At 54.8% G+C, this 20,383-nt stretch overlaps 1 protein-coding gene across 6 annotated transcripts in view; it reads left to right on the forward strand.

Annotated features, from left to right (window-relative positions):
• ZFR2 (zinc finger RNA binding protein 2) overlaps nt 1-20,383 on the forward strand; it is a 45,852-nt gene that overhangs the window by 13,586 nt on the left and 11,883 nt on the right. For 3 of the 6 annotated variants that reach the window (XM_061422657.1, XM_061422653.1, XM_061422654.1), the window contains exons 2-10: nt 8,612-8,831; nt 9,782-9,893; nt 10,313-10,516; nt 10,612-10,898; nt 13,498-13,680; nt 15,383-15,623; nt 17,037-17,197; nt 17,933-18,052; nt 19,226-19,615. In XM_061422657.1, coding sequence (XP_061278641.1) covers nt 8,612-8,831; nt 9,782-9,893; nt 10,313-10,516; nt 10,612-10,898; nt 13,498-13,680; nt 15,383-15,623; nt 17,037-17,197; nt 17,933-18,052; nt 19,226-19,615 — 1,918 coding nt within the window. Of the gene's footprint in view, nt 1-8,611; nt 8,832-9,781; nt 9,894-10,312; nt 10,517-10,611; nt 10,899-13,497; nt 13,681-15,382; nt 15,624-17,036; nt 17,198-17,932; nt 18,053-19,225; nt 19,616-20,383 lie in introns of those variants that run through there. The other 3 variants (XM_061422655.1, XM_061422656.1, XM_061422658.1) reach the window with 2 other exon arrangements.

Below are 20,383 nucleotides of genomic sequence, written 5' to 3' on the forward strand. Positions count from 1 at the left end.
CAGCCACCAGCGTGGCCGGACTTTGTGCAGGAGGCCTGAAGTCTCGTGTGTCTTCTCCCCACTTCCACCAGGCTGGTTGAGGCCCATGTGTGTCATGCCCTCTAAGGACCCTCAGCTTCTCCCGTCCTCAGCCCTCACTGCCAGTCTAGTCCGCTCGGGCCATCATAATAGCACCACAGACTGGGCAGCCTAAACAGCGCATCTGTTTCTCACAGTCTGGAAGCTGCATGTTCAAGACCAAGGTGCCAGCAGGGTTGGTTTCTCCCAAGGCCCCTCGGCCCACAGATGGCTGCCTTCTTCCCACGTGCTCGTGTGGTCTTCCCTCTGTGCAGGCATCCCCAGTGTGTCTTCTCATAAGAACCCCAGCCTCGCAGGATGAGGACCCCACCCTTACAGCTTCATTTAATTCTGTAATTACTGTATCTCCAAACAAGTCACATTGGGGTTAGGGCTTCATGTGAACTTAGGGGAGGGCATGATTCAGAGCATAGCACCCCACTAGTGCCCTGAAACAGGACAGAGCTCGTCCTAAGAAACCTCTGACTCCCATATTCTGCCTGGCATCCCCGAACCCACCACCCAGCCTCCTGTCACCCACAGCTCCTCCATGCTGTTCTCCTGCCAACCTCCGTGCTCATCTCCCATCCCCACATGTGTGCCAGGCCCTGCTCTCAGCCTGGGGGCTGCATCTGAACCCCTCTCTGGAACCCCAGAAACCTCCATAATCAGGCCTTTCTGGTCCGAGGTTGGAGGGGGAGGCTCCTACCACCTGTCCGGCTGTCAGCACACCCATCCTTCTCCCAGACAGCATGTTTCCATCTCTCCTGCCCCTCCCCCAGCATCCCAGCTATTCCCTCCGCAGAGGTGCTTCCTCCTGTCATCTGAGCAGATGGGAGAGTGACCTCTGGTAAGGTCAAGGGTGTTTCACCATCCCAAATAAAACTCAGAGCTGGGACTCCGTGGTGGTCCAGTGGCTAAGACTCTTTGCTCCCAATGCAAGGGGCCCAGGTTCGATCCCTGGTTAGGGAACTAGATCCCACATGCTGCAATTGAAGATTCCAAGTGCTGCAACTAAGCCCCAGCACAGCCAAAAAAAAAAACCTCAAAGCTGATGTATACTCAGCCCTGTGCATCTCACAGCCAACTGGCCTTCTCACAGCTGTGACCTTTGCCTGCCTTCATAATAAACCTGATGGGGGCACCCTGCAGGCACAGGAACACCTGAGGTCTCCCAGCACTGAGTTACATCAAGGCCATCTGTGGGCAGACGCTCCTCTTGTCCTTGACTTTGGTTTAGCCTGTGCTAAGTCGTTTCAGTCATGTCCAACTGTTTTGCAAACCCGTGGACTGTAGCCCACCAGTCTTCTCTGTCCATGGGATTCTCCAGGCAACAATACTGCAGTGGGTTGCCATTTCCTTCTCCAAGGGTTCTTCCCGATCCAGGGATCAAACCCATGTCTTTTATGTCTCCTGCATTGGCATGTGAGTTCCTTACCATTAGCACCACCTGGGAAGCAGCCTTCAAACCTCAGGGTGTGTAATCGTCACTACTTGGTGTCATACACAACCAAAACGTGTCTTCAGTTCTCAGTTTATGCCCGCAGACGTGCTGTCTTGGGCCTGATCCCCAGTCAGACAGCAGCCCGCAGCGTCCCAGGGGTCCTTCTGGAGCAGGGTCTGGACCAGGCATAATTGAGCACATAACGCCGCCCATCGTGGCCTGGGTCTCAAAGCTGGTACCCTGGGATTGGGACCAGTAGCTCTCAATCAGTGTTTGGGAGTATCTCTGGTTGTCATGACTGTGGGTGCTCCAGGCACTGAGTGGGTAGAGGCCAGGGATGCTGGGCACTTCAGAGCCTGAAGTGCCCAGGACGGTCCCCTATGAAGAGAGATGGGGTTCACAGTGTCAACAGGACCAGGAGCGATAAACCTTGCCCTAAATGGAACAGGCCATTGAATCTCCTGGCATGAACAAGGTTAACAACCACCCACCTCAGTGGTTCCCTGCATGGGGCCCCCACTGGACAGAGACACAGCTTTTAACTGGGTCACTGCAGCAGCCGGTGAAGAGCACCCCAAAGTTGTCTCGGCTTCCTCACTGGGGCCCTCAGCTAAAGGATGAGACTCACCCTTCCACCCGGGAGACACTTGCCTCTGCCTCCTCAGCTGGCACCACTCTGTGTGCTGGGCTTCAGGGCTGGGAGGAGAGACCCCACTGGATGGAGGTGGGGGCCCTTGGCATGCTGGGAAGCTTGGGACTCCCCTGGCGGTCCAGGGATTGAGAATCAGCCTTTCCATGCAGGGGACATGAGCTCCATCCCTGGTCGGGGAACAAAGATCCCATCTGCCTCAGGGTGACTAAGTCCGCATGCTGTAACTACTGAGCCTGTGTGCTGCAACAAGAGAAAGCCCTTGCGCTACTGCTAAGACCTAGTGCAGCTAAAAAAAATCTTAAGAAGAAGGAAGCATAAGTGTGCAGTGCTGATGGTCTCTTCCCCAGCAGAGGCAGCAGAGCTCAGCCCAGAGAGCTCCAGTTCTGTCCTTGCAGCTTGGACAGCTCAGACCACCTTGGTGAGCCTTCTGGGTGGCTTCAACAGCATAGCCTTTTATCATCCTCCCAAAGTATGCCTTCCATTTTCCTTGCTGGTTTGGGCTGGGACCACCTCTGTCCCGTGGACTGTCCCATGTGACTGAGTCAGGAGAAGGTGGCCCCAGCTCCCCGACAAATCCTGGTGGAGCTGAAGCAGGCGCCCTTGCCCCATTGCCCTCAACCGTGCCCTGGTTGGAGCTGGTGGTATGGGACCCAGGCAGCACAACAAGTCCTAAGGGGAAGCTGGCACAAGAAGACATGCGTAGAACATGCACAGAACACAGGTGACGGTAGAAAATTGCAAATAGCATGTGGTGGTTTAAAAACATAACCATAGGGACTTCCCTGGGGGGTCCAGTGGTTAAACACTCCACTGCAGGGGGTGCAGGGGGAGCAGGATCAATCCCTGGTCGGGTAACTAAGATCCGGCATGTCTCACGATGTGGCCAAAAATTAAAAAATATAATACGGATCTTTAAAAAGATAATAAAAAATTTTCCATAAGTTTTCATATTCAACATATAAATAAGCTCACTCCTTCCTTCACAAGTTGGGGCCTAATCCTCTCCCCTTGAGGGTGGGGTGGATTTGGTGGTTCACTTCTTCTTTTTTTAATTTCTTGGCCATGCCAGCTGGCATGTGGGGTCTAGTTCATTGTGCATATGCATGCTACGTTGCTTCAGTCGTGTCCAGCTCTTTGTGTCCCTATGAACTGTGGCCTTCCGGCTCATCTGTCTGTGGGATTCTCCAGGCAAGAATGCTGGAGTGGGTTGCCATGCCCTCCTCCAGAGGATCTTCCCAACTCAGGGATGAAACCCACATCTTTTGTGTCTCTTGCATTGGCAGGCAGGTTCTTTACCATGAGCGCCACCTGGGAAGCCCCTCTAGTTCTCTGACCAGGGATCAAACCCACGCCTCCTGCATTGGAAGCCCAGAGTCTTAACCTCTGGACCACCAGGGAAGTCCCTCAGTGGTTCACTTCTAACACAGAATGTGGCAGAAGTCATGCCACGTGATGTCTAAAGCTGGGTCATAACAAGGATAGCTTCCACTGGTCCTTCCCCTCTCTCTCTCATTCTGGGGGAAGCAGGTAGCCATGTTGTAAGAACACCCAAGCAGCACTGGGAAATCAGCAACTTGCCCACCACGTAAAGGAGCCATCCTGGAAGCAGATCCCACTACCCCAGTCGAGCCTTCAGACGATGCTGCCCCCGCCGGCTTCTTATTGGCAACTTCATGAACACCCTGAGTCAGAGCCCACCCATGCAACCCCCAAATTCTGACCCACAGAAACTGTAAAGATGGATGATAACTATTGTTTGGAGCCACATCACTGGGGGTAGTTCTCTAAATTGAAGTACAATCACTTATAATAATCTGTTAATTTCAGGTATGTAACATAGAAATTTTATATATTTTTATATGTTACAAAATGGTCACCAGGATAAAGTCTAGTCATCATCTGCCACCATGCAAATTTATCAACTGTATTTATTTATAAATATATCTATATTAATAATTTTAAATATAGTATTGAATATTAATAAATAACATTAAATGTATCTTTATTGCAGTATTATTGACTATATTCCCTATGCTCTATATTACATTCCTGTGGCTTATTTAAGGACTGGTAGTTTCTTCCTCTTCATCTCCCTTGCCTATTTCACTCATTTTCCTGTCCCGCCTCCCTTCTGGCTACCACCAGTTTGTTCTCTGTATCTCTGAGTCTGCTTCTGTTTTGTCATGTTTATTCATCTGTTTTATAGATTCTTCATGTAGGTGGGATCACGTGTTGTTTGTCCTCCTCTAATTTCACTCAGCATAATACTCTGTTGTCAAAAATAGCAAGATTTCATTCTTTTTTATGGCTGAATAATATTCTGTTGTGCACACACATGCCTGTGTGTGTACTTAAGTGTCTGTTGTTAGTGGATAAAGATACATACATCTTCTTTATCTATCTGCTTTATCTATTCATCTATCCATGGACACTTAGGTCAATTCCATATCTTGGTTATTGTAAATAATGCTGCAGTGAACATTGAGGTGTATAACCTTTTCGCTTCAGAAGATTACCCAGGAATGGAATTGTTGGAACATGTCTTAGTTCTATTTTTAGTTTTTTGAGGAGCCTTCAAACTGTTTTCCATAGTGGCTGCACCAATTGACATTTATCAGGGGTAATTTTTAACTCTTCAGAAGCTAACTGATACATAATATAGATACCATCCAATAGTAAAATAGGTGAATGAACTGTGATAGACTCAAACAAATGAATAGCCTTTACGGTTTGAAAGGCCCAGGGCAAAAGTACAAATGGAAGCTGGCATGCCATGTCCCAACATTTCAACATTATAGACCAAGCTGGCAAAAATTAGATATCATATGTCCTGTCCCACCTACCTCAACAAATATACCTTTCTAATGAGCAAGAAAAAAAAAAGTGACATTGGTTTATAGTTGTCAAATCATCATAGGTTACTATTGAGTGTGTCTGGTGATGGGCTGGTGATGTTTGGGTGTCTGAAATAAAAACATACTAATTCGTAAATGATTATATATTCTGTAAACCTTATGTTAGGTGCTTTCTTTTCAGTATGAATGATGTTTGTGTAATCAACATTTTCATATCATTTGAGTTTTGCTACAATAATGACCTGAAGCAGCCGGTGTGGGCTGACTTGTGTCGCATGAAATTTATATTCGGCCGTTAGGTTTGGGGCGTCAGGGCTTCAGTCCTAACTCAAGAATGTGACTGTAGAAGGTAGGGTTTTTGAAGAGATAATTACAGTAAAATGAGGTATTGTGTGTGTGTGTGTGTGGTCGTGTCCAACTCTCTGACCTTATGGACTGTAACCCTGCAGGCTCCTCCGTCCATGGGATTTCCCAGGCAAGAATACTGGAGCGGGTTGCCATTTCCTTCTCCAGGGGATCTTCCCTGATCTTTCGACCCAGGGATCAAACACGTGTCTCCTGCATGAGTAGGTGTGTTCTTTACCACTGAACCACCAGTTCAGTTCAGTTCAGTCACTCAGAACCACCAGGGAAGCTATAAATGAGCTATTAGGATGGCCCTGATCCAATATGCCTGGTATCCTTATAAGGGGAGGAGATTAGGGGACCTCCCTGCTGGTCCAATGGCTAAGCCTCCATGCTCCCAACGCAGGGGGCCCGGATTTGATCCCTGGTCAGGGAACTAGATCCCACATGCTGAGACTAAAAGATAACCTGCATGCCACAGTGAAGGTCGAAGATCCCATGTGCTGCAACTAAGACCTAGCACAGCCAAATAAGTCAAAAGAGAGCGATTAGGACACAGACACATACACATAAAGGGAGACCATATCAGGACGTGGGGAGAAGGAGCCCAGCACCCTGGGAGCCGGGACACTGCCTATCCGGCCGCTTCCATCCACCATTCCCCGTGCTAATATTTGCTGAGTGCCTGCCACGTGCCAGGTGCCCCTGTAGTGCTGGGAAATGGCCTGAGACCCACTGCAGTTCCTGGGGCTTCCCGGAAGTAGAAGTGGTGGAAGGATTGCATCAGGCAATGCTGGGCGGGAAAATGAAGCTGGTGACGGGGGGCAGGGTGGTGAGTTCCAGGATACCGCTGCTCTCCTGCCAGGGCTCTAGGAGTGCTGGAGGAGGAGGCAAGTGAGGGAGTGTGGGCGGGGATGGGGCCGCGGGCCTTGGGAGGCTCTGAGCAGGCGGGTGACCCGATCAGGTCTGTGCTTGAAGAGGACCCCTTTGGCTGCCAGGAGGAATGAGGAGCTGCTGGCCAGGAGCTGGGCACGGTCCTGGCAGGGCAATGCAGTGGGCTCTGCTTGGCCCTCAGCGCCCCCAGCATGGCCGGGATAACACACCCCCAGTGTGGCCCCCACTTCCCCATGGGTCTCCCAGTGGGCAGGGATAGCACTGTGGGTGCCACGTGTGAGTCTGATGTCGGCCCAGAATGTGTGTGAAGGCACTCGTGGGCCGGTGCTGCCAGCCGTCGTCCCTCTGCGCCCTGGGTCTGCCTGGCCCTGGGCTGGGCACACACCTTGCCTCATCCCCTACGGGGTTTGCGGGAACTTCTTCTTTCAAAAACTGAAGCATAGTTGATCTGCAATATTGTGTTAGTTTCAGGTGTACAGCAAAGTGATTCAGTATTTTCAGATTCTCTATCATTATAGATTATAATATAATAAGATGTTGAACATAGTCCCCCATGCTATCTACTTTAATGCATAATAGTATATATCTGTTAACCCCATACTCCCAGTTTATCCCTCACTCCCCTCCCCTTTGGTAAATGTAAAGTTTTCTGTGTCTATGTGTCTGGTTCTGTTTTGTGAATAAATTCATTTATTATTTTTAGATTCCACGTATAAGTGATATCATATGATATTTGTCTTTCTCTGTCTGACTCACTTCACTTAGTATGATAATCTCTAGGTCCATCCATGTTGTTGCAAATGGCAATATTTCATTCTTTTTATGACTGAGTAATATTCCACTGTGTGTGTGTATATATACATATATATACATACCACATCTTTACGTATTAATCTGTGAATGGACGCTTAGGTTGCTCCCATGTCTTGGCAACTGTATCAGTGCTGCTGAGAACACTGAGGTGCATGTATCTTTTTGAATCAGAGTGTTTTGTCTTTTCTGGATATATATCCAGGAGTGGGGTTGCTGGATCATATGGTAGCTCTATTTTTTAAAATTTATTGTTTTTATGTTTGTATTTTGGGGCTGCATCGCACAGATTGTGGGATTTTAGTTCCAACTGAGGATTGAACCCAGGGCTTCCCTGGTGGCTCAGATGGTAAAGAATCTGCCTGCAATGTGCGAGACCTGGGTTCAATCCCTGGGTCAGGAAGATCCCCTGGAGAAGGGAATGGCAACACACTCTGGTATTCTTACCTGGAGAATTCCATGGACAGAGGAGCCTGCTGGGCTATGGCCCAATGAGTTGCAAAGAGTTGGACACGACTGAGTGACTAACACACACACACACAAGGATTGAACCCAGGCCCTTGGCAGTGAGAGTGTGGAGTTCTAGCCACTGAGCTGCCAGGAGATTCCTTCTGTTTTTATTTTTTAGGGAATGTCCACGCTGTTTTCCATAGTGACTGTACCAGTGTACATTCCCACCAACCATGTAGGAGGGTCACGGGAACTTTCTTATATGATTCTTATTGGAATTGGGCTAAAATCTTTGCTGATACCCTTCCCCGATATGTGGGCTTTTAAATTCGAGCGCTCTCTACGGGTTGGCTGATATTTAGCAGAGTAAGGGGTGCGGGGATCAGACCTATCTGGGTCCGAATAGAGTACCTCACTCATCACCTGTCCTCAGAGTTCCTCATCTAGACCGTGGCGACAGACCAACAGGTAGACTGACAGCCAGCCAGCCAGTGTCTTCTCTAAGGGCCAGAAGGTGGGATGAGGTGAGGTAGATAAGAGGCCTAGGTTCTGGGCTTCCGACGGGCTTCCCTGGTGGCTCAGATGGTAAAGAATCTGCCTGCAATGCAGGAGACGTGGGTTCGATCCTTGGGTTGGGAAGATCCCCTGGAGAAGGGAATGGCTATCCACTCCAGTATTATTGCCTGGGAAATCCCATGGACAGAGGAGCCTGGTGGGTTACAGTCCATGGGGTCACAAAGAGTCAGACACAACTAAACGGACACACACACACACACACACACACACACACACACACACGGCTTCCTGCAGAGCAAACCGTGAACAAGAGCTGGTTCTCGAAGGTAAAGAATTCTTAGTTTAGTGTTCATGGACCGTCCATGATTTTCCTGGAAACGGGGACCAGGCTGGCTCCAACTTAGCAGGCTTGCTGTGAGATTGTGTGAACTCGGGAAGAGAGCTTCCAATGGTGCCCGCGCTCCCAGGAAGGTCTTGGACTGGGAGCACCCGGAGAGCAGGTTCCTAGCGTCAATGGCATTTTTTGGCTCAGCGCAGGTCCTTACGGACTGGGCCGGGATCTAACGCTGTGTTCATCTGTGGTTCCAGCGTCCCGCCTCCATCGGCTTTCCCCCTCCCCACTGCTGGAGCCAGCTTGTCCACACAGCCTGCTCCTGGACTGGGTCCGGCCCTGATCCCATTTCCTGAGGCCGCCCCGCCCCCCGGGCCAGGATACAGTGGGTACCAGCCCCATTCCGGTCAGGACCTCGGTTATAGCACCCAGCCCCAGGAGCCTACGCCAGCTGCCACCACAGCACCCTCCTACCAGGTATCAGCCACTTGTCTCTGCCCAGCACGGCCCTTCCTTGAGAACACAGTCGGGGACAGGTCCCCACTCCTAATGCTCCTGTCCCTGCCCATAGAGGGCATGGAGAATGGGCTCCTCCTTGCTGGGCCCTCCGGGTGCTGACCCTGAGCCCCAGGCCTGCAGATCGGGCAGTTGTGCTCCCATGCTCCATGTGGCCCACCGCCCACCCCCCAGCCTCTGTCACCCACAGCTGGTTCCTGACTCGCTCAGCCAAGCTTGTACCCATCTGGCTCCATCTCCTTCCTCCTTATCTCCCCTTTGCTTCCCCCAGAGCCCTGGGACTTTTCCAAACCCACCATCCTGAGCTCCTGCCCTGTTCCTGGGACTTCTCCAAACCCACCATCCTGAGCTCCTGCCCTGTTCCTAGGGCCTCCTACGGCCTTTGTGCTTCTGTCCTCGCCTCCACATCATCCCTGGTCCACCCCGCAGCTGGAATCCCCCTGTGAACCAAAATCCAGCCCTGTTCCCTGCCACCCCAGATCCTTCCCACAGCCCCTGCCCACTTGCCCTGCCCACTTGGCCCTCTTGGGCCTCTGCTCTGACCACCTTCTGGGTCTCCTGCAAGCCTATACACTGACCCCCACCAAGGCCTCTGGACTCTACTGACCTGACTGGGAGCTCTGTCCTGGAGTCTCTGCATACCAGCCTCCTTGTCACCGCCCCTCTGAGGAGCCGTCCCCAGCAGCCCATGTCCTGTGGGACTTTTGCTCTCAGATATGAGGTTCTGAGGGAGCAGGCCACGGCCCTCTCCCTGGTCCCTCATTCCCAGGTCCCAAAACAGAGCTTTGGTACAGGGCTGGAGTTCAGGAATGCTATGGATGCGGGCCTGGGGCGGGGACTGAGGGAGGGTGCCTCACCCTGCCCTGAGCACCATTCTCCCTGCCCTGTGTTCCCTGTGGAAACCCGCTCAGGACAGTTACAGTTATGGACTGTCGACAGCCACCAGTGGCTACGAGAGCAAACAGTACCCTCCGCCTGCTGCTGGCCATCAGCTCCCAGCCACAGCCACACTCTGCCCGCCAGGTGGGTCAGGGTGGGGGCCAGTGTCCTTGTTTATACAGGAGGGACCCTGGGAAAGTCCCATTTCAAACTCCAGATTCATAATGCGGGAGTCGGGTGGGTTGTCTTGATACATCCCCAGGTCTCCACAGGTCAGTGGGCCAGAGGGTGTGAAGGGAGGGTGGGGAGGGGCGGCAGAGAGATGGGGAGAGACTGAAGTGGAGCTGGGAGTGGTTTCCTGGGAGGCTTTCCCAGGATGGAAGAAGGTGGGTTTCATGGAGGACTTGGAGATGGAAGAACCGGGGGCTCTGGCCTCCAGCACCTCTCAGACACCCGGGCTTCACAGCCAGCTAGCCACACTGTTGCCCATGTGGCTCTCACTGTCCACTCACGGGACCCAGGGCCGCAGGGCTGACTCTGCAGAGGCTATGCTTGCTCTCCAGGGACCCAAGGAGCCTACGGGGGCGGTGGGTATGGCCAGGCACAGCCCCTGCCACAGATGCCCACCGCCGAGGCAGGGCCACCAGCCAGCGTCGCCTGCTCCAGCTACACATATGCCCCAACGAGCAGCGCCCAGCCCATGGCTTCCTCCATCCCCACCCTGCCAGCCTCGTCATCCTTCAGCGCAGCCTCCGCCCCGTACACAGGTGAGCCGGCAATGGGCACAGGCCACTCCACTGCTTGCTGCTGCAATACATGTGGTCCTTCTCTCAAAACCAACCACTCTTCTCTTCCTTCTTAGGACCAAGCTACCCAAGCTATGACGCGTCCTCCTACTCCGTGGCGGGTCCTTACTACCCACCGCTGCTCACCCCACAGATGCAACCGCCGCCGCCGCCACCCCCACCCCCAAAGCCTGTGGACTCATCCCAGTGGGGTGGCCCAGTAGGCAATCCCAGTGCCAGCTGCACCAACAGCGTTGCCAAGAAGCTTCCGGTTCCCAGCAAGCTGCCCAGACCCCGTACCGGCCCCCAGCCGCTCCCGCTTCACTACTGTGACATCTGCAAGATCAGCTGTGCCGGCCCCCAGGTCAGGCCCCCACTCTGGCCCCTGTTGGGAGGCCCAGGGGAGCCCCCTGCCCCCATAGTAGGGGAGCCCTTCCTCGTCCTTGCAGCCGGCCAGAGGGCAGGGTTGTTACCTGCCCAGAAGAGGCTTGTTAGTAATTTGCATCATCAAGTGGGCATCAGCAGGGCCTTAAAACTGCCTGATGTTCTTGTGGAAGACATGAAAGCCAGCCCAGCTCTGGGTGTGGGCCGCAGCAGCGTAATCTTGCACTCTGAGGCTGTCTGCAGCAGGGAGGCACTCATGCCCCCTCCTGGACATGAGGCCCAGTGGATGTGGCTGGTCACAGTGGAACTTTGCTGCAGGGCCGGACAGGCAGCATTGTGTAGGAAGGGCCATGGAGACAGGCCTGCGGCCAGGTAGGAGCAGCACGTGTGTGTGCATGTGAGTGGGCCTGTACTTCTCTGTAAGCAAAGGCCCTCCCAAGCCACGATCGCAGGTAACCCAGCTTGCTCCCTGCAGAGGTCATCAGACACTAGGGCTCGTCAAGCTGCCCCTGGAGGCCTGTAGAGACTCCCCATTGTGGACTGCAGAGACTTGGGAGGCACCCATGCCTGTCTTCTCCAGCCCGAGTTCCTGGCTGAGGGTTAAGGGCCAGGTCCCCCACACTCAGGGCCTCGACGCCAAGACCCCCAGCTGTCCATGGTCCTTCCCTCCTCAGATTTCAGGGCATCCCCACTCCTTGTGCTTCTTTCCACTGCATGACTCTCCTTTAGACATTGGCTTTCCCTGTTCCCTTCTTTATTTCTCTGCGTGACTTTAAATTTGCATCGTAAGGATTCTTGGGTATTGTCACCAGTCAAACACAAGGTCTGCTCTGTGATTCTAGACCCTTCACGGCATCACACTGAGCAAGCGTGGGACGCTCCCCACAGATGTGGGATGGGATGGGGTGTGGGCATGTGAGCATCACCCGAGCGGTGTCAAGGTCTCTCTCAGCCTTGTCTCCCATGGGACTGGGTTTGCCCAAGTGCATCGTCACTCGGTATAGCATCTGGCACATAGAAATGTCAGCTCCTGTTATTCCCAGCTTTTTGCTAATGTTAGCAGCGCTTTTGCATTGGCATTTTTATTGAGATAGCGGTGGGTTCACATGTGGTTGTAAGAAAAACTGCAGGGAGGCCCACCAGCCTGCCTCCAGTGCTGACGTTTGTTGGCCTTGAACCTGCCGCCTTAGTCAGGTGGCAGCTTAGTCAGATGCCCCTGGTTTTACTAGTCTCAGTTGCACCCGTGTGTGCCTTTGCATGTGAGTATGTGTGTACATGTGGTTTGCTCTGTGCAAGCTCATCACTTGAGCAGGCTCACGCATCTGCCGCTGTCACCACCGCCACCACCAAGTCGGGCATTGGGATGGCATAAGCTGTGAACACATGCTCTTTCTACGAGGTGTGTTCTGAAGTGGTTTACCATTGGCACCTTGGTGTATCTCTTTCTAGGCTGCTCTCTCTCCATAGGCTCTTATGTCATGTATGTGTTTGTGTGTGCACATATACGCATCTGTGTATGTGTGCCTGTGTTATATGTGTGTGTGTGCATGTGTATGCCTGTGTGCATGTGTATATGTGTGCATGCATGTGTGTGTGTATGCGTGTCCTGTGGCTTAGGTAAAGACAGATGCCTGCGTTCCGAGAGCACTGCCCCAACTCCTGTCCCTGCCTCCTTACCCACCCCCAGAACCAGCCAAGATCACCACTGCCTTTCGTATTTCCCAGAGGCCTTTCTGCTCTGAGGGTTATTGGCTCTTGGTGTGGGTAGAGGACATCGGGTCAGCAGGCCCCCTTCCAGGAGACGAGTCAAGGCTGCCCTGTGAACACTCGGTCACATGTCTGGTATCTCAGGTGCCCTGGGGCAGGAGCCGTGGGTCTGTGACTCACGAAGTCCCCTCCTGCGTGGACTCACGGTTTGGAAGCAGCACCTTAATAAGAAGTGTGTTCCATGTCTTTCTGGTAACACGCGTCCTTGCTTGGCTTCTGAGGTCAGATTCTGAAAAGCTGGAATATTTTTTCAAGCAGCCTCTGAAACTAAATGTGTTGTCTTTTGAGGATGCTTGCTTCAGAAACTCAGTGATTTTTAGAAGAAGGAAACTTTATGTTTTTCAGTCTGAGCTTCTAGGTCTGTTGCCTGGACTTTATTATTTTTTTTTAAGATTTTATTTATTTTGTCTGTGCTGGGTCTTTGTTGCTACGCAGGCTTTTCTCTAGTTGTGGCAAGCGGGGGCTACCCTCTAGTTGCGGTGTGAGGGCTGCTCATTGCAGTGGCTTCTCTTGTTGCAGACCACAGGCTCTAGGACGCATGGACTTCAGTAGTTGTGGCGCACGGGCTTAGTTGCTCTGCCCCGTGTGGGGTCTTCCAGGATCAGCGATTGAACCTGCGACCCCTGCATTGGCAGGCACATTCTTAACCACTGGACCACCAGGGAAGTCCTGACTGGGCTTTAAAAGGTGGTACACAAACCTCTGGGAGGCCCATGAACAGAGGGGTGGGGACACCAGACCCCTGGGAACTGTGGGGAGATGATGCTGGGTGGGCACACCCCCATCAGGCCGCCCTCGCTCTCTGCCAGCAGACGTACCGCGAGCACCTGGAAGGGCAGAAGCACAAGAAGAAAGAGGCAGCCCAGAAGATGGGCGTCCAGCCCAACGGCAGCCCGCGGGGGGTGCAGGCGCAGCTGCGCTGCGACCTCTGTGCCGTGTCCTGCACCGGGGCAGAGGCCTACGCTGCCCACATCCGGGGGGCCAAGCACCAGAAGGTAGGACCCTGCATGGAACCAGGCCCACTCGGGACCCAGAGGGGCGTCTGCTGACATGGGGGGCACGGAGACAGCAATCCACGAAAGGCAGCTCTCCCCTCAGGCCCACGTGTCTTCCTTCCTCAGAAAGCAGCCCCTCCTCCCAGTTACAAGAGTCACACCTGCCCCTGGACAGAGGCATTGAGCCGGACCCCATGCCCGGCCCAAGAGGAGACTGTTCCGGGCCCTCGGGGTGTCTTGTGTGTTTATGCGGACCAGAGTCTGTATGTTGATGAGATCCAATGGTATAGTCCATTTGGGGGTCCTTATTTATTTAAAAATCAAATTAAAGTAGTAAGTTTTCATATTTGAACATCTGAGATTTAACTGACACTGTTTAGTATTAGCACTTGTCATATTTATTACTATTTTAGTAGCAGCGTTTTCTTATGGCCTTAGAAATGCTTGTAGTATGTCATCTTATGGGGAAGTGAACAGGGTCCCCCACCTGAGAAGAGGTAGGTTCCCCCTCCCTGGGCCCTCTTTTTTTGGCCCAGAGGTGGTTTTTGGAAATCAGCAAATCCCCCCAGACAGTGTCATGAACCTGGTAGGTGATGCTCGCCTTCTGGGTGTGCGTTGAGGGCAGGAGGGGGCGATTCCTGGCAGGAGGCCTGCTTGGTGCTGCCCTGTGTGGTTTAGAGTGAGAAGGTTGGGAAGGCCCCTGCCCTGTCCACAGAATCCCCTCCAGCCGCCCCAGCCCACCTATCGGGCTCCCTCCTGCCCCAGGGCCTTTCCTTGAACCACCACCCGCCCCCCCACACCGTGGCCTTGCCAGCCCTTCCCCAGCCCCCTCTGCAGGTCGGGCCACCCCGAGCGCCCGTCCTGTCCTCTGCCCCAGCTCACCACAGGCCTCGTCCCCCAGCCCAGCTGGGACAGGCTCTCAAATACCTGAGTGACCCCACAAACCCCACAGAGGAAGGAACAGGGGAGTGTGGAGAAGGGGCCCTGACCTGATAGTCACAGGTATGCAAGGGGAGAGCTGGAGCCCAGGTGGGGTGGGCTGTGGGTGTCACAGCTCGGTTTGCAGGCTGGGACTTGCTTCTGGGGACAGGAAGCCCTGCAGGAAGCCCTGGGGTATGGGGGTGGGGAGGCAGGTTTGAGCTGTGAGTGTCAGAGACTTCGAGCCCGTGAATGTGTCTGAGACGGTCGTCAGTGCAGATTGTCCTTGCCAAGTGGAGCTTCAGCACTTAAATGCCTTGGAGGAGGTCAGGCCAAGGAGGGGCTATGACTGTGTCCTCGGTGATCTGTATCTCTGGATGTGTGTATGAGTTCCCCCAGAGCGTGGACCTGTGCTGTGGGCGTGCACACGCGTACCTCGGAGCACCCGGCCCCCTCAGCGCATTCACCCACATGTGCTGTGGGGCTGGCCCTGGGCTGGTGCTGGGAGTGCAGAAACCAGCACAGGTGTGGAGTGTGGAGTTTGGGGTTGTGTTGAGGTCCCACCTGTGTATGACTGGTGGGTACCTCCTAGCAGGAGACAGCTTGGGAAGGCCCTCCCTGGGACATTTAAGGGGGGCTGGGGAGGAGGCGGTCTCCCAGGGAGACCAGGATAGACCCCCCTCACTTGCACAGGCTGCCAGCTCCCACCACCGTGAGCTGCTCTGCCCGCCCCTGAGGAGGTTGGTCGGGCGGGAGGGGCCCTGATGGGGCTGGTCTGTTCCAGGTCTTCAAGCTGCACACCAAACTGGGGAAGCCCATCCCCACCATAGACCCTGCGCCGGCCGACCCCGGCTTGGCCCAGGCCCCCAGCACCAGCCAGCCGGCCTCCATCCCCGTCACCGTCACCGCAGAGAGCGCCCCCGCAGCCTCATCCAAGCCCGCGGCCCCCGCCAGCCCCAGCGTGTGTGCCCCGAGCAGGCCACCACCGCCCAGGAGACCGGCCACCTCGAAGGCCTCGCGTGTGGGTACGGCTCTGCGCCTCACAGCCACCCCAGGCGAGCCTGAGCTTCAGAGACTGGCCACCCGGTTCACTGTGTGCCATAGCTTCTGGGGAGGCAGGATCTCTGATGGTTCTCTGCCAGATTCCGGCCGGGCGGTGCCTCCTGGTGCCTTTGGTCCACCTGGGGAAGTGTGGGCAGTGAGATGGCAGCTTCCATTTCCTCTCCTGGAGCTTGGGACCCAGCAAGTGCTGCTCACGCGAGCCCCGCCCTGGGCCTGGAGCAGCCCCTCAATGGCCCTGGTGCTGGATGCAGCCCCCTCCCCCAGGTGCTCTGATCACTTAGGTGGGCACCAGGAGGTTAAGGCGGGCTCCTCGCAACCCCGCCTCCCCTCGGGTGTGCATCCCCCGCATCTGTCGCTGTGACCGAGGCCCTGTGTGGCATGGGTACATAGGCTTCCGTGTCAGGAGCTCCACTGACGGCGTCATGTGCAGGGCCTGACTCTCCCCCTATGATGCTTTAGATTTGTCATCAGTCCCACTTTACAGATGGAAGAACTGAGGTGTGGCAAAGCATTTGGCCCCCGGGCTGCCTGGTGAGCAGTGGAGGTGGGGTTCTACCCCAGTGTGGGACAGTCTTTGCTCTCTACCACCACATTGAGGGATGGGGGGCTATTTTATTTTGAGCCTCAGCAGGACTGAGGTTTGAACAGTCATGTGATAGTGAAGATGTAAAGCAGTTTTGGTGACAAAGAAATGTCTCCCTGGACTTCCCTAGTAGCTCAGTGGTAAATAACCTGCCACTTTACAATGCTGGAGACATGGGTTCAATCCGTGGTCCAGGAAGATCCCACCTGCCACAGGACAGCTAAGCCTGTGAGCCACAACTACTGAGCCAGCGCTCCAGAGCCTGTACTCTGCACAAGAGAGGACACCGCAGTGAAAACCCACGCACCACAGCAGAGTAGCCCCGACTCTCCGCAACTAAAGAAAAGCACTGGCAGCCACAAAGACCCAGTGCAGCCATAAATAAATTAATTGTTTTTAAAAACACATTAAAAAAAAGTCTCTCTTCTGGGGCTCAATGAACCAAGGTCAGTGAACGTGACCCTGGTCCACCTGGTGTCCACTGTTGACTAAGGGCTGCAGACTCCGCAGTTGACGGAGGATGTCCTCAGTGAGAGGCTACAACCCGGGCCTCCCTGTGGACCCGTCCGCCTGGGCACAAAACACCATGAGGCTCCCGCTCTCCAGTTGTGACCCGAGCTGGTGGGTGAGGTTCTCACAGGACCACGGACCCCACAGGCTGACGTCACGAGGGGATGAGAGGGACGGCGGGGGACCCAGTGGCCTTGTGTTGTACGCTTCCAGCTGGTGGGCCAGGAGCTGGCCATGGTTTCTGGCTGGAGCAGGCTACAAGTCATGAAGTTCTTCCCTCCAGGGCCTCCTGCGCTGCCAGCAACTGACTGCAGAGCCCCCCACGGGAAACCAGCGACCCCCAGATCAGAGCGGCCCGGGGAGCCGTCCGCCCGAGGAGGCTCTACAGAAGCTTCTGGAAGCAGCTGTGAGGGGCAGCCAGTGGGCCCAGGCTACGTGGAGGAGGTAAGAGCTGGACGACCATCGCGTGCCTGGCTAGGCCTGGTGGTGCCATGCCTCGAGATTCGCACACATGCCTGGGCAAATAACCCTGCGAGCCAGCATCACTGGGACCTCACTGGGAGCCCTGGGTGTCAGGCTTCAGATCCTGGAAGGAGGTCTGAGACAGGCGGAGACGTCTCCTGCTCCCAGGCAGCCCCAGTTCCTACAGGAAGGAAGGTGGCAGGAGGGATCTGTGCCCTGGAAACCCACAGGCATGTGACCCTTGGGCACTGGAGCCCACGTGCCCCCCAGGCACCTGCCCGGACACCCGGTTCCTTGTGGAGCTTGGGTTCTGAGCCCTCTGCTCCCATGCCCACAGTCCCTGCCTCTAGGCACCTGCATGTTGGCACTTTTTCTGTGCTGGAGTTCAGGCTCTTGTTCAATCCACTCAGCGCTTCAGTTTTGTGCCCTGAAAAACAGCCACACCAGGCAGGCTTCCTGGTGGCAGCCCCAGGAAGGGGTGGGTGGGGGCAGGGAAGGAGGATGGGATGACGGTGGCAGAAGTGGTGGCAAGAAGGGCCAGGCTGGCAGGGTGCGCTGCTGAAGGTCACTCCTCTGAAAGCATTAACCACAGGGCAGACAGGAAGCCAGTGCCTGGCCTGGAAGGTCCTGGGGGAGGAGGCTCCTGTTAGAGCCCAGACCCACAGCGTGGGGGGTGTGGGGGCTGCAGGTGGTGCTCAGCCAAGCCTTGTGTCTCAGGTGTGCAACGAGGAGGGCCGGGTGATCCGCTTCCACTGCAAGCTGTGTGAGTGCAGCTTCAATGACCCCAACGCCAGGGACATGCACGTGCGGGGACGGCGGCACCGGCTGCAGTACAAGGTGCGCCCTGACGGGGGCCGGGGGGCATCTGTGCTCTGGACGCCCTGGCCCACGTCTCAGACCGCACCCTGTGCCTCTGTGAGTCTGAGTCCCTGGGCCCTTCAGCACCACGGGCTCAACCAGAGGGGCCCTCAGTTGCCATGACAAGGCCTCCCTGCCTCTGGTTTGCCGGGGCACGCGTGCACGCAAGTGTGTTTAGACACACGTGACCCTGAGTGCATGTGTGCACAGCACAGGCTATGACCCTCATGAGAGACAGTGGCTTCTGGGCATTTTTCTCTTTTAAGCAGCCTGTTGAGATATCACTCACACACCAAGCAGCTGGCGCATGTGAAGTGGCTTTAACTGCATTCACAAATGTGTACATTCAGCCAGCAGCTCCATCTGATTCCGGAACAGTCCATCAGGAGCCCCGGTCCCTATTGTCAGTCATACCCCCACCCCCTCCCCAGCCCTTGACAACAGGAACCCACTCTCTGTGTCTGTGGATCAGCCTGCTTTGCACGTTTCCCGTCAGTGGAATCACACCCTGTGTGTCTCTCTGTGTTTGCTTCTCTCACTAAGTGTCATGTTCTCAGGGTCTGTCCATGTGGTAGCGAGTGCCAGGGCTTCTCTCCTTTCTGTGGCTGAGCGATGCTCCATGTGTGGAGGGACCACATCGGGTGTGTTTTGCCACTGAAGCACACTTGTGTTGTTTCCACCGGTGATTAATCCTTAGACAACACCACGCTGTCTGAGTGAGGAAATTAAGTGCTAAAAGTGAAGCCCAGCGAGTGAGTTAACAATTCTATTTACAGTACACATTGGATCTCACACAAATGGTATTTTCTGAATTACTCTGTTTGGGACGAGCATGGTCAGTCCTCTGAGAACAGCGTGACCACTGGTGGCAGTTGCCTCAAGGTGTCTTAGCACCTTCCTCCTCTGGCTCCTCCATTAGACATCCGGATGGTTCGCTCAGTGTCACGTCTGCAGCTCTTTGAGTCAGCCATGGTTTTGTCCTCATGGTTTTCTGCCATGGCCTTTGGGGGACGAGGAGTGTTGAGACTTCGGGACTGAAGCTCACTGTTGTCTAAATCCAGTGGAAGGGTGTTGTCAGACGGGTGTCCCCTGGGCCCTGAGCTCCCCCCTTCCCAGCATTCTCATCTGAATGAAGGTCCCTGAACTTTGCAGAAAAAAGTGAACCCCGACCTCCCGATCGCAGACAAGCCCAGCACACGGGTGCGCAAGCTCGTGGAGGAGACACTGCGGAGGCAGCGGCAGCTGACCAAGAGGCGGCTGGGGGAGCTGCGGCGTTGGCACAATGAGACAAGGTGCAGCCTCGGGGCCCTGTGCGGTGGGAGGGCTCCCTACGGGCTCCCCAGGGCTCCAAGGGGACCACCTCACAGTCCAGCCGCCCCTCAGGGCCCCGAGTCCCTCTCGTCCCACAGGCGCTACGACTTGTGCAGGAGGCGGCTGGAAGAGGGGCCGCCCGTCCCGGATGCACACTCAGGACGCCCGCTGCCTGACCAGCACCTGCCTGCCCTCAGGAGTCGGCCAGGGGCGCCCACTGCCAAGCCTCTGGTGGGTGGTGGTCGAATGCCTCGGAGTGGGGGAAGCTGAAGGGACCTGAGGGCCTCACCGCCAACTACAGGGGTCCCTCAGAGCTTCCTGAGGCCCCAGTGGTCACATCCCTTGGAAGCACTGAGGCATCTGACTGTCCATCCATGGGGATTGGGCGGGTTGCGGGGAAACCGTGGAGGGCGCCCTGCCGAGGGAGCGGCCCCAGCTGCCTCCGGAGCCTCTGGCTCTGAAATTCAAGAGCGTTCTCCAGGGAGCCCAGTGGCCTCCCACTCGGCCCAAGTTCCCCACAGCTATGGGGCTGAGGTCCTCCCTGTTCCATATAAGTTAAATGCGTATAAGTTAAATGAGCAGGGTGATAATATACACACTTGTTTTACTCCTTTCCCAATTTTGAACCAGTCAATTGTTTTACATCTTGTAATAACTGTTGCTTGTTGACCTGCATACAGGTTCCTCAGGAGGCAGGTAGGGTAGCCTGGTATTTCCATTGTTTTAAGAATTTTCCAGTTTGTTGTGATCTACACAGTCAAAGGCTTTAGCATAGTCAATGAAGCAGAAATACATGATTTTCTGGAGTCCCCTCACTTTCTCTAGATCCGATGAATGTTGGTAGTTTTGGTTCCTCTGCCTTTTCTGAAGCCATCTCGTACATCTGGAAGTTCCATTTAACTTATTCCTCCCCCTGGGCCCTGTCGCTCCTTTGCCTGGCTCTCCAGCCACCACTTGCCTGTCACACCAGCCAGGCTCCAAGGGCCCCCATGGCTCCCG

The sequence above is a fragment of the Bos javanicus genome, chromosome 7 (genome assembly GCF_032452875.1).
Source record: "Bos javanicus breed banteng chromosome 7, ARS-OSU_banteng_1.0, whole genome shotgun sequence".
NCBI classification, from domain to species: Eukaryota; Metazoa; Chordata; class Mammalia; order Artiodactyla; family Bovidae; genus Bos; species Bos javanicus.